General features: G+C 30.3%; 1 protein-coding gene across 8 annotated transcripts in view; it reads right to left on the bottom strand.

Annotated features, from left to right (window-relative positions):
- Positions 1-18,251, bottom strand: part of LOC123259329 (protein groucho-like) — a 53,111-nt gene that overhangs the window by 28,835 nt on the left and 6,025 nt on the right. For 6 of the 8 annotated variants that reach the window (XM_044719701.1, XM_044719697.1, XM_044719698.1 and 3 more), the window contains 3 exons: positions 14,986-15,083; positions 11,838-11,901; positions 6,215-6,259 (listed from right to left, as the gene is read on the bottom strand). In XM_044719701.1, coding sequence (XP_044575636.1) covers positions 6,215-6,259; positions 11,838-11,901; positions 14,986-15,083 — 207 coding nt within the window. Of the gene's footprint in view, positions 1-6,214; positions 6,260-11,837; positions 11,902-13,011; positions 13,076-14,985; positions 15,088-18,251 lie in introns of those variants that run through there. The other 2 variants (XM_044719696.1, XM_044719703.1) reach the window with 2 other exon arrangements.

Raw genomic sequence — 18,251 nt, 5'->3', positions numbered from 1 at the left:
AACAAGGAATGTTTTCTCCGGCGCCTCGTTTCCGCTTACCCTCTTGCTCGGTTTTTATTTTATTGAACCCTGGGTACAGACCCGTGCCCCCTTATAGTTGACGTATACTTTACGTACCTACCAGCCGACTCGTAAAAAGCTTTTCAGGAGTTTCGGGTTCCAGCCGTAATTTTTTACTGGCACACTTTTTTATGTGTAATAAGTATGTACCGAATTGAGTAACTTTAATTTTTTTACTGCCTATACCGTTTATGACTCTATGTATTATACATATATGAATATTAGGGTGTTTCAAAAAAAGACGAATTTTTTTTTTTTTCTTTTGGTGTCTAAAAATTGATAGTATACCTAAAAACAAAAATTTTGGCGCCCATGTGAGCTCTTAATATCAATAGTAAGATTTGCCTGTATCCATTTCTTTATTTTCCATTTAAATAACACGGGAAAAATTTTTTTTAATTTTTTAATTTTTATTACTTTGGAACGGTTCATCGTAACAACAATCTGAAAAATGATATTAGTAGGAAATTTTACGCTCTACAAAAAACGTCAGAAGACCAAAGTTCCTCAGATTAACGGCTTCAAAGATATCCGCGGTCAAAGATAACACTAATAAAAAATTTATAATATTTTCCAATAAAACTACAAAAAAAATATCATATGCTATATTTTTATTATTTTTTATGTTAAATTACTTCAATTCCGTTAACCTGAGACTGTAAACTTTTTTTTTTACTAATTAATTCAATACTTAACTCACGAAATGCACTAATATATAAATATAAACGTTAAAAATATCTTATAAATTATTTTTTGGTCTCTTTTATAACAAATTTATTTTTTTTTTTTACTAAATATTAAGAAATTTAATTGAACAATTAATTCTTTATAACAAAAAACTATATTTACAACTTGTTACAACAATTTTTCAACTTGAAAATATTACAGTTTTATAAAATTACTTTTATTGCAATTAGGATATTGTTTTCTATGTTCTGTCACTACTTGCAACAAATATTGAAGCTGTTCTTCATCTTTCGTTAAGCATCGATTATACTGCTCTATCAATGCCACGCCGCGTTCTGCTACATCATTCACAACTTGAAGTTTCCCGAAATACAAGTTTTCTAAGAAATTCGGATTCTGAGGCCACAAAGTAACATCCTCATCAATGAACTCATACGACAAATCAAACGATTCAAATATATTAATCGATCTCATAGACATAAATTGACTAAGATCTTTATTTAATAATGACTCTAAATTTTTCTTATCTATTATAAAGCGATTTGTTGTAGTTTCATTGGCTTTACAGTTTTTAAGAGCATGAACTATTCTTTTTTTTGTTCCAACTGAAACATTTTTATCAAAGAGAGATAAAACAGACAGCTCGTTGTTTAAATACCACAAGTGATCGGCTAATTTTTGTGAGCATGTCTGTAAAAGACTATTATTAAATCTTTCATATGAAATTAATTCTTTAATCAAAGTTAAATCATTATTAGGTGCTGTTATAGCACACGGCGCAGTGAACCAAGCTTTTAAATAGAATATTATGATAAATAAACAAAGTTCTCGTAATCCATCTATTTCCGATTTAGTAAGATGAAATTCATTTCTGAATAAAAAAATTTTTAAACTATATATTGCTTTAGCCATCCACCTTGCATGATGGACCGCTCCAGGATGCTTAAATGTAATATTTGTGGTAGGAGTACCCAAAAATATTAATGATAATTCCAGAAGTTCACGGTAATCGTCTCGACAATGATCCATCTACAAAAAAAGTTATAAGTCAAAATGAAATTGATTATATCGCAATTTCAAAGTTGAGAAGACTAATTATTATTAACTGATGTGAGGTAAAAGTTGTAAAATATTTTACAAACGCAATTTTAATCGTTAAAGATGATTGAAAGTATAACAGTCATGTGAAACTGATTTTCAATATTTTTAATCACGACGGCAAGTTAATTAATCAGAGTAAAATTGGTAATTGAGGAGCTTATTTTCAAAAGGGTATCTTTTGATTTTTGATTAATCGAGACAAAAAACTAGTTATCTTCAATTATAAATATTTGTATTGAACTTTTTTTAATTTAGCTATAAAGTGCAATCGGTTATGAAGCTGCAATTCGATTTTCATTTATAAATGTTTATAATTCTCAAAGTAATTAGTATTTAAAAGTTCAGAAAACTGGTATTTTAAAATATGAAAAGATACCCTTTTGAAAATCAGCTCCTCAATTATACTGAACTTTATACATTTTTCTTTTCCACTTTAACATCAGTTAATAATTCTTCAGCGCTGGATTAAAAAATTTTACTTCTATTTGATTATTAACGAATTTCAAAATCTTATCTTTGATTGGTGTTATTACTTCCAAAACTTTTTTGTCACAAATACCAGCCGTAAAGTTTGATTGGTCAATTTCATCCCACTTCTTTTTAAATCTCTGATAAATTGGAACGTTTGAGCCAGACGAAGCAGGCCAGTATACTTCAAATGCACTTCGAAGAACAATTTCAAAAATATGGTGTCGGCATGGCAAGTACAACAGTTTTCTACTAAGAGCCTTTTCTACTAATACACACGCACCATTTCTGTTGAGAGCGTTGAGAGCAAAGCAACTAAATGAAGTTAGTACCGAACAACCAGGCTTACCAACACAGAGCTTATTAGCTACAACACTCAAATTAAATGAGTATAATACTCTGTACCGACAGAGCTAAATAAAGCTCTGTTGATATTTTTTAAATAAAAAACATTTGATCAAGTTTTATAGTAGATTTAATTGATTTAACGTATTTACAGAATTTTCATATTATTTTGAATAATATGCAATGATGAGTGTTTGGTGAGTTTGTGTAATAAGGAACTTTACATTTTCCTCTTACAAAAATTTATAAATTTTATAAAATATAAAATAAATTTGTTATAAGAAAGACCAAAAAATCATTTATGTGACATTTTTAACGTTTATATTTATATATTAGTGCATTTCGTGAGTTAAGTATTGAATTAATTAGTAAAAAAGTTTACAGTCTCAGGTTAACGGAATTGAAGTAATTTAACATAAAAATAATAAAAATATAGCATGTGATATTTTTTTTGTAATTTTATTGGAAAATATTTGAAATTTTTTATTAGTGTTATCTTTGACCGCGGATATCTTTGAAGCCGTTAATCTGAGGAACTTTGGTCTTCAAACGTTTTTTGTAGAGCGTAAAATTTCCTACTAATATCATTTTTCAGATTGTTGTTACGATGAACCGTTCCAAAGTAATAAAAATTAAAAAATTAAAAAAAATTTTTCCCGTGTTATTTAAATGGAAAATAAAGAAATGGATACAGGCAAATCTTACTATTGATATTAAGAGCTCACATGGGCGCCAAAATTTTTGTTTTTAGGTATACTATCAATTTTTAGACACCAAAAGAAAAAAAAAAAATTCGTCTTTTTTTGAAACACCCTAATGAATATTCTTTTCATAAAGGGGATAAAGAACATTGAAAATATCTGGTAAGTGATGAAAAAATTTTTTACCGACATCAAATGAATTTTTATAAAAAATATTGAATTAATATGATACGTAAAAAATTTATAATATGATATTGAAGTTCTGAAGGGCAATAAATTTAATTTTGAATGAATTAAACGGATTTTTATGACTTCTGAATTAATATTTAATCATTTTTTTCCAATGGTACTTGTTTTTTTGTGTAAAAATACAAAATTAAATTTTTTCATCCTCCAATCATTTGGACTCATCAATTCAAAAGAGAATCCACTGTACACTCGATTCAGGTATTTATATTCCTTTTTTCCCTATCACCGTTTTGAATTTTAGCCATTTCCTCTGGTCTTTTTTTTTTTTTATTCCCCGATATTAGAAAACAGAGGATAAATAAATGAAAAAAACTGTTAAAAATATTAAAATAAAAGGAAAACGAGTAAATAAAAATTGGCAAGAATCACAAGGGGTAAAAAAATATAAATAAAAATAGAATAGAATAGAATAGAAAAAGGTAAAAAAGTAAGGTAGGAAGAGATTGGAATTTGCGAGTATTGATCGAGGGGTATATATTTAGCTTTTTTTGCGCATGAGCTCGTTTAATCGGTAAATGAATAATGAGTGGCTGAAACGTCCGGGTGCAGAACGTGGCTAGCAGCGCTCTATCTGGAAAAAAGCACGTGAAAAGAGAATAGCGGAAAAGCAAATTGGAAAAGCGGGACAGACGAAATGAGAATTATTGCGCAAATAGACACAGAGCCAGCTTCCAGCGCAGTCCAGAGCGAGCTGGGGCAAGTAAAGAGGAGGAAAAAAATATAAAAATTGAAAAAAAAAAAAAAAAATAAATAAAGACTGGAAGAAGGGGACACGAGGATTGAGCCAGAGGTCAGATCGAGTGCAAAACAAAATCAAATTATTCGTAGTGGTTGCCGTTATTTTCCATGCGTGAATTTTATTAATCCATACTATACCGAGCTTATATTTTTCATCATTTTTTTATACACTTTTTAGATACTATAAAATATCATACCATTGAAATTTAACACCTCACTCGTAATTCAGCTTCAATGTAATTCCGGTCTTTTTCTCTACTGCCATTTACCCATCGGTACACTTTACATTAAAACCTTTTTATTATTATTTTTATTTTTATTTTTATTCTCCCTTTTCTATTGAATCGTAAAAACGGTCTATTCTATTTTATACTTTTTTATTTTTTATCTATCATGAGGACAATGTTTACACGGGGAAAATGCGTCGCTCTTTAAACATTTTTCACTGTTGTATTTCGGCCCCGTACACTCTACAGCACATTGGACATGTGCTCTTGTAATCCACTGTTTGGACCGTTTATTTATTTAGCGAATTTGTTGCTGGACATGAATTTTATCAACCGTTTTTTTATTTATTTTCCATTTTAAATATTTAGTCATCGAGTTTAATTATTCGTCAGCTCGGTACGGAATAAAGCGCGTCAAAAAAAAAAAAAAAAAAAAAAAAATAAATAAATAAATAAAATAGAATACAAAGGAAAATTTTTTCTCTATAAAAATATTATAAGAACAAGGATAAAAAAATGTTAGCAATCGACGGGTAGGCCGGATTTGCGATAAAACGGTAGGACGGTGGAAAAAATACGGAGGGTGTGAACAGAATGAACATGCCCTCGAGTGGAGCAAGGGGATGCCTTTTAAATATTCAATAAACGACGGCATTATTCTCGGCACGTCGACGCGTACCGGAGTGAAACAGTATACCGTACTGTAGAGTATACCGTGAAGAAAAAGGGAACCGCGGCGATGCGAGGAAAGCGCGAACGATAGTCTGAAAATAATAATAAAAAAACTGTACACTGTACATTGTACCCGGGAACGGGGAAAAATACATTAGAGAAGGAAAAAGTTAAGGACAGAAATAAAAAGACCCACCGGTAGAGCAAGGGTGAGTTTAAATGTTCTCAAAAGCTTACCTCACACCCCGGTTCTCTACTCTGCGGACGACATAGACATAGTTATATAGACGCAGACAGACCGACATGAAAAATAGTTGTACCACTGGGTCTGAGAGAGTAAGAAAGCTATTTATCCCCTTGAATTACCTGCCAGAAACTCAACCCTCATATTCTATAATTTGCTCTCAACCTCTGTATACATACATATATATTTATTCTACCCCTTGCCACCATTATTCTTCTCATACCACAAACTTTCAACCCCTAATTTTATTTTTCCTAAAGATTTTTTAATTTATTATCGAGTATTTTATTCATTAATACCCATTTTATTTTTTACATCATTTAAAATATACATTGAATTTTATTTTGTAAAATTATTAAATAGGTGTTTGATTAAAAATTGAAAATTTTTAATACAAATAATTATTAGCGAAAGCTTAGCCTCCGGAATGTTAAATTACTGCGGTATAGGATCGCGTGATGAAGCGCTTCCTAAAGGAAAAGAAACAAAAAAGCTCAGGATTAAGAACCCGTGGCGCTATTTGCATGTTATTACCTTGTTTACATATTTATTCAATAGACTATGAGCCGAACAAACAAAACACCTTAATACTGAATGTTAGACATTTTTATTTTTTTTCCATTTAAACTTTGAATAATGCTGCTTAATATATGTTAATTATTTATTAACACATATTTACATAAAAATAAAAATGTTTTTTTTTTTTAATAAATAAATCATACCTGCTTGTGCATTTCCACATTGAGTCCGTAGGACATCTCGTAATACTGTAAATAAAAATAAATGGGATTATTATAGACAGATAAATGTTATTAGCTGAGTAAAAATGTGTATTTATGTAACTGGTGTATGATTTGTCTATCTGTCTGTCTGTCAATACATTATGTATGCACACATGTACATGTACAGACGACTTGTATACGTGTTATCGTGAAAATACCAATGAAAATGTATGATTCATGCAAAGCGTGATTGATTAAATGCATGGCTCAGTAACTCGGTACTAGTACGTGTCATATATAACATGGTAATACATGCCAATTCCACTTTTCATCTTAAAACGTTACGTGTAGTATATAGTATGCAGTATGTAGTGTCGGATATATATTATACACATATATAATAGCGAAATATCCATAAATGTGTATCGCGTACCGCGCTTTGCCAGAGGCCCAGAGGAAAGAGGAAAGAGGCATACATATTACATATATGTATAATACACATATTTATCTATATAATATTTACATATCTTTCATAAGACGGCTCAACTATGTATTTTATTTTATTATATTTAATTTATAAGTATAAAAAAGTAAAAAGCTAAAATAAGAGGATTGGAATTCAAGACCGGTTTCTCGTGTAACAACGTTCCAACATCGTGTGTTACAAGTTAAGAAGATATTATTTTATTAGCTAGACACTACTATTTATATATTTAATGCTTTTTTTTATTCTTAATCTTATTTTATTTTATATTTATAGTATTTTTTAACTCACTATGATTTAAATTTATTTTTTACGGTCAAGCGATCCCAATGGTGATTAATTTATTTATTAATTTATTCAGAGATGAATTATTTATTCTACTACTGGATTTTTAGTATAATTTAATTATTCCCCTACAAAGTAAGAGTGTTTTAATTGAATATTAAAGTCTTGTAAGTTAATTTTTGCAAGTGTAAAAATAAAACACTCGGAGAAATAAATGATTATTATTGTTATAGTTATAATAAGTATAAAGAGTAATATAGGGGAGGGTGGGGCAGAGCGGCCCCCCTAAGCCGATTATTACTTTTTATGGTTTTTCAACATCTTATTAGTTTACCTTTGCTCTACGATGAACAAATTTACCAAAATTTTGAAAAAATTCTCGAAAAAAATTTTTTTTTTCTGGGGCATAACGGCCCCCACCAAAAAATGGTAAAAAAAAAAAAATTTTTTTCTGAGGCATAACGGCCCCCACCAAAAAATGATAAAAAAAAAATTTTTTTTTCCACTATTAAAAATACTGTGAAAAATATAAAAGTATTTCCTTATTTTCATCACTCTCTAGATTTCACTATCATTCGAAAAATAACTGCTATACCTAATGCACCTCGTTTCTTTCCGCCCCTAACATCTTTTATTTTCTAAAAAATAATTATAATTATAATGTTTATTCAATTGCCATGAAAATCATCATACTCCTGCTAGATTTAAATTTGAAATTGCCGCTGAAATGTGAAAGAACTTGATGAAAGAAAAAATAGAAGCTAAGAAGAAAGTAACTCAAAAACACAAAATAGTCAAATAAAAAAAAAAAAAAAAAATTTTAAAATAAAGGCTTAAAAAATGGAAAAAATGATTGTCAGTGCCTTTACTATAATGGACTTTATTCAAAATCCACTGAATCATGGATTCAGTGCAAAAGTTGCAAGAAATGGTCCCATGATTCCTGTGCGGGAATAAATGAAGATTATTCTGAAGAATATATTTACCACTATTGTGAAAAATAATTAATTAATTCTAAATAATTTATATTTGATGTTTTGTTAAAAGATTTTAATTTCGTTACGTTTTATTAAAATTTATTATAAATAATCTGACAATTAATAATTTTCTTAGGATTTAATAATATAAAATAGATAATTTATTAATTGTAAATAATTTACATTTAATGTTTTGTTTAAGCATTTTAAGTTTGTTACGTTTTATCAAAATTTATCATAACTAATCAAACAATTAATAACTTTTTTAGGATCTAATAATATAAATAATAAATAATTTAATAATTGTAAATAAATTTTTGACCAAATTTTGAAGGGGGGCCGTTCTACCCCAGGTATAATATATTAGCTCAAAAATATATAAATATATCAGATTTAAGATAATTTGGTAAAAAAAAAAAAAAATATTTTTTGACCAAATTTTGAAGGGGGGCCGTTATACCCCAGGTATAATATATTAGCTCGAAAATCTATAAATATATCAAATTTATGATAATTTGGTAAAAAAAAAAAAAAAAAATTTTTTTTTGACCAAATTTTGAAGGGGGGCCATTATACCCCACCCTCCCCTAATATAAATGTAAAATAATAAACGGTGTTTCCGTTGGTGGTTTAGCTGGTAAAATATATATATATATATATATATATATATATATATATATATATATATATATATATATATATATATATATATATATATATATATATATATATATGTATATATTCTATAGCATTTGCGACCTCGGCGAAGAGTTTGAGTGGACGAGGTTTTAACGAGCGTCCCGAATACCACAGTAGTTCTACCAAGTTATCCAAGTACCAACGAGCATTGTAAACGTCTTTTATGAAGATCGTAAAAGAACCCGGCACAGTTCACCGGCTAAATATATCTTTATATATTTTTATATATTTTAAAGACTAGACACGACATGGGCGTTTTAACACCGTATCGCAATATTACTGCCCGAAATAATAAACCTGGATATTAATGGTTAACAATGACAGAAAATGCGATAAGCGATAAGCGATAGTTACTCTTTTAAACCGTGACATTAAATTTTCTTACTCAACAGTTACGATTACTAGCTCGAGAGTTCAAGGGAAATATCCTCGTATACTATTTTTTATTATTATTACAAACAATAAAATATTTAACTGCCGATATTTACAGCTCTCTAAATTTGTTATTCTTAAAATTTCAAATTGTTATTTGTTCTCTTAACTTTAAAATTTAAAACTAAAAATTAACCGATCGAACTTGGCCCCTAAATACTAATTCGGTTTTATTGTCGTCAGTAAAATATTATATTTAACACCGGTAATTTACTTTTTTTAAAACAATAACCGACGTACATTCGACACCTGTATCCTTGTTATTTTCACGAAGTACTAAAATAATCGCCGGTGAAACAAGGAGAATGTGATAAATAAGGGGAGAATAAATTCGGGGCAATAACTAACACACCAAAGTAGTAAAGCGAAAAAGTAAAATAAAAATATAAAGAAGAATTGCAATCACTTAGGTTAAGTGCTGGCAAGTCTTTTCTTCTTTATTACTTTAGCTTCTCGTTTTTACTCAACACTCAACGCTCAACACAAACGTTGCTCTGAAGACGAAGGAAGCAGGAGTTGTGAGGGAGCACTTTTGGACAATCTGCCGTGTACTATACTGGTGTAAGTACTAGTGCTGTGCCGGGCAATCGTAAAACTTGACGAGCTCGACAATTACATGAGAGAGTCGTAAAGACGTAATGTCCCGTGGGAGGTTTAGCTTCTCTTATACTCGGTATAAAATACTACACTGTACTATACTATACTATACTATGGTTGGCTCCGAAAGACACCAATCCAAAGCAGACGTAATCGGGAAACACCCTCAAGAAAATGTTACTGCGTTCAATATAAAATAAATCCCTATCATTTAACTTTTATCTTTATCTTTATTTTTATTTCGACTCTAACTTCCTCTTGTATTTTCACCACTCTCCTCCAAGTTATAAGCATTACATTGTTTCACGGATTGCTACTGATGTATCGGAAATAAAGGGGAATTTATATCACATGTGAATACCGTTAATGTCTCGGATCTCGGAAGTGGTGAGCTCTGGATTCTCTGAGTAGAATAGAAGTGAAAATAAAATAAAATTGTTCTACACTATTTTATATAGAGTCCGAGAAAACAGACTCCAGTAGAGACTGGAGTATAATATGAAAACGTGAGTACTGAGTTATATGGAGAGCAAACGTTCCAAACGGGGTCAAACTGCGCGGAAATGCTCACTCAACAACCAAAGGAAACACCACCATCCACCATCGTGTCCATTTGCTTTCCACTCACGGTTTCTATTCGTGAAACTCGTAGAGACGCTCGAGAGACTTGTTGTTTTTTTATATTATGTATTATATACTATTCGCTGTGTCGAAAAAATATTTAAAATAAAGACGGAGACGTGAAAGACAAAAAGAAAAGAGTTTTTGAATATTCGGAAAACTCTAAAGCCACCAAGTTTGAGTGTAATAGTCAAGTATTGCGTTATACTCGGGAAACTTTTATTTAAAAGACCCTCCGAATGTCTTTAAATGTTTTTTTTATCAGCTCGTCAATGTTTGACTGTTTTACACGGAAAAAAAAATTTCGTTCTGGTAACCTAACTGTAGAGTTACCACAACTATACACAGTTTACTATTCGTTGTAGAGTTACAGTAACATAATGTTATTTAGTTCTGATAACTCAATGTTGTTGAGCTCTCAGAGCTCTACGGGATTGTTCTCAGAGCTAAACGGTATAGTTGGGAGCGCTCTACGTTGCGCAGTAGTGGAGTGCGCTGACATATTTCATAACCTTTTAAAATGACAAACAGAATTATTTTGTTACTCATCCATATTATTAAAAATATATGAGGACAATTAAGTTTCCAGTTTATTTATTTAAGGAAATAGGTTTTTTTTTTTTGTCAAATTGAATTTCGTTATTTTTTTTAGTTTTGTATTTATGGTTTTTCAAGGTTCATTTGCAGTGACTGTTAATTTAATTTATTAGTTGAATATATTGTGATAAGTAATAAGTTATCGGAATACATTAAAAAGACCCCATTTAACACAAAATAAAATTTGTTTTCGTTTATTTATCTTTTCTTGTGCATATACGAAGTGATTTTATGTCCAAAATTTATTGATATAATTAAGAAAATAAGATAATTTTGTGACGACCATATTTTTATTTTACAAATAATTTTTATTTGTAATATAAGATCTATTATTATTTTATTTCTATTGTAATACTATTTGTATTTGTCATATACAATTATTGTTGGCAATATAAATTCGTTCTGCCGCATTTATTTATTAAATTATCAATGCTAAATCGTAAAAAAAATTATTAAGCAGACTGCCAAAAATTTGTTATAGTCTCAGAACGATCCTGTAGAGTTGTGAGAGGTAAACTACGTTTAGCTCTCAGAGCTCAACGATGTAGAGTTGCAGGAGCCAAACGGTATTGTTACCATAAGAATACGTTAACCTACTGGAACTTTTTACAACTAACTAACTACTATAGAGTTCCTATAGCAAAATTTTTTTCTCCGTGTACTCAATTTTAAAAGCTCTATTTGGGTTTCATGTTTGACCGTAAAATTTATTTAAAAATTCTATAGTAAGCGCTTCCAATACCAAAAAGATTTTTGACTTTAAATTCAAATTTAGAATTTTTTTTTAAATAAAATGAATATTTTTTAGTCAGTTTCAGCGTTTTTGATTTTAATTATTAAAAAAAAATTTTTATTTGGTATTAGAGACGCAGTTAATAATGAAATAATAAAATAATTTTGTTTATAGCACACCCTAGTACAAATAACTCACCATGACGTAGTGGCGCTGCATCTCGGTCTTCTCCTGGGCGAGTTTCTCCAGCTCCAACTTAATACTAAACAAAACAAGCAGGAAATCGAACGTGTAAGCTAAGACATTGGTAAGTGCAGGCAACATTCAAGCAATTATTAATTACTTATAACTTATAATTAAATATTAGGTATTAATAATTAACAATTATCTCTATGATAATAATAATGAAATTAGTAACTTGAAACCCTGCAGCAATTACGTTAATTAATATTTAGATTTTTTGATTCACGTTTGTAAAACAGTAAATAATTAACTGGGTAATTGATGGAGGGTTTAGAATCGTGTCACTCGGCATTGGGAAGTTATAGTAATGGTAATAATAATTATAACAACATGGCGTGGGGGTGAAGTGCACAGCAAGCCGTTAAACATACAATTATTGCAGCCGCAGGAACATCGATAATGATCGTCATGGCGGCCAGTTTCGTGCGGGTTATAATTAATGTCGTCCACCTCTCTTTTATTTTATCGTTTTGTGGTTATTTCATTTATTATTTATTATTATTATTTTTCTTGTTATCAACTGGAGGTTGTTATCGCCACAAAAGAATACATTTCTCTCACTCCTCACCCCTCAGCCGTTCACCCTTACAGCATTCCGGCCCTCTGGTTTTCGATATAATAATAGCACTGACGTGCATCATTGAACTTGTATTGAGGCGCCTCTATGTTTACTCATGAATATTATACACCGTGTGGTAAACCCGTGAAATTTCTGTCTATCACACATTGTTGTAATATATATATCTAACTTCCATTGTAATTTTGAGCGTGCAATTTCATTTAGTTGATATGTACTATTATATTAAATATGACATGTCGTTTGTTTAATCGAGTTTACTGTTTTTTATACACTGAGAAAAATAATTTTTACAAATTATTACTCTGTAGAAAATTTTAACAAAATATTAAATAATCATAAATTTTCTTCAACTAAAATTATATTAGATAAAAAATTTTTCTCTCAGTGTAACAAACTATTTTCATCCAAACTAAATGATTTTTTTGCTAGTACAATAATGATATGATGTTAATAATGTCCAATGTAGATGATTAATAGTGTGTTTTTGTTATTTTATTAATTAATAAACAAGAGTGTGAGTGTATTATTATTATCATCGCGGTGGCTTACCATCACGTAATGCCTCTGTATCTCTATTTTTTCACTGGCCAGTTTCTCGCACTCCAATTTAAGGCTGTACGGGCAATAAAAATATTATTAATGGAACGCGACGTTCAAGATTAACATGGCCGCGAATGGGAGTTGTTGTTTATAATTTATAACGTGGAGGATAAAAATAATAATACAGTGCGATGAAAAGGAGGAGAAAGGGATAAAGTACCTTGGCAGTACAGTGGAAATCCCGAGAGATATCCTGGGACAGCTATCGCGGTTTAGGTTGTGAAATGCTGTCGTAAATTTAGCCCCATTTAACTGGTATATATATATATATATAGTAAGCACCCACTTTATACCTTCAACATTTAAATGTAGAGCCGTATGTCTGTGAGTAGTTTATCTATTCGGTGAGTCGTCTCATACGTACTCGGCAATCATATATATTTATATCTATACGGTGTCATTGCTTTGCTGGTATAAATTTATGAGGGATAGAGATATAAATTCACGGACCGGTGGATGTAATTTTGTAATTTTATTTTAATAAATTCTTGGTATTACTACTCAACTACCGGTCGGTGTTTACTTGATAAAGTAAACTTAATTATTTGCGGATTTTATCGTAAATATATGTACATACTTAAGTACTCTTATCACCGAGTTATATTTTAAATTAAATAGTTACTATTAAAATACAATTAAATAGTCATTAGTTGGATGGCTTTTTTTATGCATATTACCGACTACCGACTCCTGACTACTAAAGTAGGTTGAAATCACTTTTATGCTAATTTAAATATGTTTAATTTAAATTATAATGTTTATTCGATGAATTCTCGACATAACTTTACTCAAATTATTAATATTCATTATCTAGTTCTATTTTAGCTTTTTTTTTTTCCCCAAATATGTACGCTGAATTTAATATAAGATTATTAATTAATTTTCAATAAGTAATTACCGAATAAAATTTTAATTTCGTTCAACAGCTAATTAAAAAAATATTATTAAATTTTTTATCAGGTCGAATAAAAAAAAAGGATTCATCGCACTGTATTATAATTAATAATAAAGCTGAAAATTTTAAAGAATAAAATTAACACAAGTGACAAAAGCTATTAATCGTTCTACTCAAATTAAAGTACTTTTTAATAAAACAAACTAAAATATGTGAATGTACACAAATAATAATGTAGTTAAAAGCTTTTATCAATAATGAATTTATCGTATCATCGAGCCAGATCACAACCATGAAATTGCAGTTTATTCGCCGTCGAGTAAAAAAGGTATTTCATTTTATTTTATTTTGTATTTTAGAGGATATATATCGGTAAATAGTGAATCGGGGATGACAGTCATCAACGGACCCAATGTGCGAATCGATATCAATTTAATGGAGACTCGTGAATCGTTTGCCAGATACGAGCTGCTACTGCTGCTATCCGGGCAATCCCCTGGGCTATATATCTGTATGAATATAAATATAAATATATATGTATGAATAGAGTACAGTAGCTTCTGTATGCATAGCTTCCGGTTGGACAAACAATTATCTACGCCTGACCAACAGATAGCCAGAACATTTTGCTTGTGTCCTCCACATGCGTTTCAATACTCCATACACCAGTAAACACTCAACATTTTTCACTACATCCATTCTTATATTTATATTTATATTTATATGTGTGCCATAGCCCAGAGGAATGCCAATGAAGATATGTATTTATTTATTTGCCGTGGGAATTGCCATTCGCATATATATTTTTATGCTTGAGAATCACTCTATAAATATATCGATAACAGCCCAGCAACAACTCGGTACATGACAGTACATGATATACAAATTGAAAAACGAATCATCGCTAGTTTTTCAGTTCTACTTTTTTAATTTTTTTTTTTTTCTTAACAATCAATCGATGATTCGTTTTTATTTATTAAAATTAATTAATTATATCAATAAAATAAATAATTAATAAAAATATTCACCTGTGATATTGGGCCTGAAGAAAATTAAATTCTTCTTTTATACGATCGCATGACTCGATTACTGTGAATTTAAATGGCTGTCCTGGTTGAGGTGGTCCCTGAAAACAAAATTCATTTATTATTATTGAGTTATCGATAAAAATTTTAACATCAATTTTAGATATTACTTTACAATAATTTAATAAAGTTTTTTTTCAATTTTTTAAATCAACTACCATGTCTCTAATATAAAACATGATTTTTTCTTTGAGGGAATAAACTAGCTCGTTTTACCCTCGTGTATTCAGTTCTTAAAAAGAACCCAGCGATACTCCCACATATTACGAACATAAAATCGGATGAGCTTGTAAACATGAAACCTACTCAAAGCTAGAGTCAGTGTATAACAATCCGCTAAAATATTAAAAGCTAATGTGCTTAGTTTCTCACGTCGACTTAATTCGATTTACCAAACATTCCTCGTCCCTGGTTTGCTCTTTCTCTGAAGGAAAAAAAATAAAAAGCGAGATCAATAAATTAAACGCTTCGCCCGGGAAAAAACATTGAAACCCACGGACCGCAGGGCAAATAAATAAAAAAGTAATTTTGAAAATCCAGAGCTTTGAGAGTAGGCCAGAATGGTGTTTTATCGAGTAAAAATCAGGAAATATGTTAAATGTATATAGAATTGAAATATCGGTAAATGGCGATCGGTGTGTGGAATCCCAGATCCTATTTGTCTGTAGAGCAAAGCCGATCGAGCCAATCCAATTTATTTATTGGCTTTTGGCCGTAGCAACTCTGTAACAGGCACACATGGACTGGTATACAGATATACGGGTATGTGTGTAGTGTGAACCACGATATGCAATTATTTTATACGTGACCGAAACGCTAGTTTGCGTGTTTGTGGTTATGTGAGAGTAAGGGCATTCATTTTATATTGCAAGGCAAACGTTTCGTGTAAACACTAGTCTGCTAGATACTCTATATTGTATACTAGATAAAAAAACTAGATAAATATATACACTGATAAAAAAATTGACTTGACTCAAGAGCCAAACTCTTGAACCAAGAATTCCATTTCGAAGAAAATGATTTTCTTGAATCATGAGAATAAATTCTTGACTCAAGAAAAGTTTCTTAGACCAAGAATAATTTCTTAGCTCAAGAATTTATTCTCTTGACTCAAGAAAATCATTTTCTTCAAAATGGTATTCTTGGTTCAAGACTTTGGCTCTTGAGTCAAGTCAATTTTTTTATCAGTGTACATATTTTTAATTTAAACAATACAAATAATTTCTTCGTTTGAAATCCATTTGGATTTATGTCTCTTCTTGTCAACGAGCTTTCAATGAATTTTATTGGTTCAATTCAAGAAATAATTTTCTGTGCAGAAAATAGCCAGATAAGCGTTAATAATCGATACACGATAGTGATTTTAAAGCTAGTCGCTAAAGAGAAAATAATAAGCGGGAAAATTAATAAACGCTTTTAATGTATGCTAAATAAAATGGAAATTTAATAATCAAAAGAGAGAGAGACGGAGTACACGGAATACCGAGTTTATTATCAATAAATTTATATTTATAGGAAAATATAAATATTTTACCGCGTAACGGGGAGTATCGATTCAATTCATCGCTCTAAAATAGTAAATTAATTAATTTTTCTTTGTTATATTCATTTTTGAGTGGATGTAAATTAATGTCGTATTGATTACTGCGGTGCTGATGATAATTAAAAAATATTAAATTCAACGAGACCATTGAAATTCATGTATGTATTTATAGAGGTGTGGGTGGGCGGCACACGTGTATGTGTGTGTGTGTGTGTGTATGTACAGCGAAAAACCACTAATATAAAACGATTGGATAGTCGAATCACCGCATAAACGTCCGGAGCACGCATACACCGAGTGCCGTCGTCGTGACAAAATGATTTTCCGCCGGAAAAGCATTTTCACAAGAGTGAAGCCTGTTCATACATATATACATATACATACATATGCTACTGCAAATCACCCTGCTCTTACTCTCTACTCATTCGTCTACAAAGTCATACGCTGCGCATTATAATTCAACAAATAATATTCTGTGTAAATCAATTCAAATGTCAATCAACTCAACCTTTTTATTTTTTATTAGTCCTATTAATTTTATTTGAAACCCCAATTCAATGATGTTTAATTCCAGCTTTCCATAAATGCCTCTATCTATTAATTCAAATATTTTTATTCCTGCTCTGGCCTCTTATTTTATTAATAAAATTTTTTATTTTTATTTTATATTCAATTTGATTACACACCAATCAGTTAAATATTTAATCCGAGATATCTCAATCATCGCTGGCTCTATCCCCAGGCTAATTTAATTATACCACATCTAGATTTTATTTTATAAAAATAATATTTTTTTCATTCTTTTTTTTCTGTTCTCTTCCTCAAATATATTTCGCCGTTAATTGAATAATTTAAAAATAAAAACAAACACTCTTCGCTCGATACTGAGTTCGCAAATAAGATAAATTACAATCTTGATATTAATTTTACAGACAAATTTTTTAAAACTTTAAACTCGACGCAAAGTCCACACCGATATAATATAATAATAAAGTAGTTGACTTTAAATATTATTTAACGCTCCGATAAAATCGCTCAAGATAAAGAAAACAATGTCATCAACGTAATATTTTACAAGAATAAAATCTTCTAAATTGGAATTTCAATTAATCATTTCCATTGACTTTGATGAGGCTCTTGACCTATGTCCAAGCAAGGAAAGCTCGGTCTACCATGATATATAATTCTAAGCCGTAAACTGAAGGATCTTTGTCATCTTTATCTTCTGGTCCTTACATTAAGAGCTAGTTGGTCTCAGACTTGGTACTTCTGGTCTTCTCACCGGCACAAATAACATAAAGACTTGGAGGAACTAAGTTGAATGACGTGTAGTGCTCGAGAAGCAGGCTCATCCGGTGGCGGTTTTCGCTGGACCACGGAAACCGCGAGCTGCGGTACATCGACCACGCAATACTATCCAAGCTAACTTTCTCAGACACTACACATACATTTGTATTCCTTATGAATACGTTTAGTTAGCACTATATCAGTCTATTTATCTATATTTATGTACACACAAAAATAGAAATTTTTATTTCGAAAATTTAGTCGACAATAAATCACCAGCAGTGAAAGATTAACAGCGTGAAAGCTAATTGGTACAATTATAATAATAACTGGTATTATTCTAAGAATGAGTGAGTTTCTACTGGCGATACTATGACTA

This window comes from Cotesia glomerata, linkage group LG2, assembly GCF_020080835.1.
Source record: "Cotesia glomerata isolate CgM1 linkage group LG2, MPM_Cglom_v2.3, whole genome shotgun sequence".
In the NCBI taxonomy this organism is placed as follows: domain Eukaryota; kingdom Metazoa; phylum Arthropoda; class Insecta; order Hymenoptera; family Braconidae; genus Cotesia; species Cotesia glomerata.
This window is presented reverse-complemented; position numbering and strand designations above follow the sequence as displayed.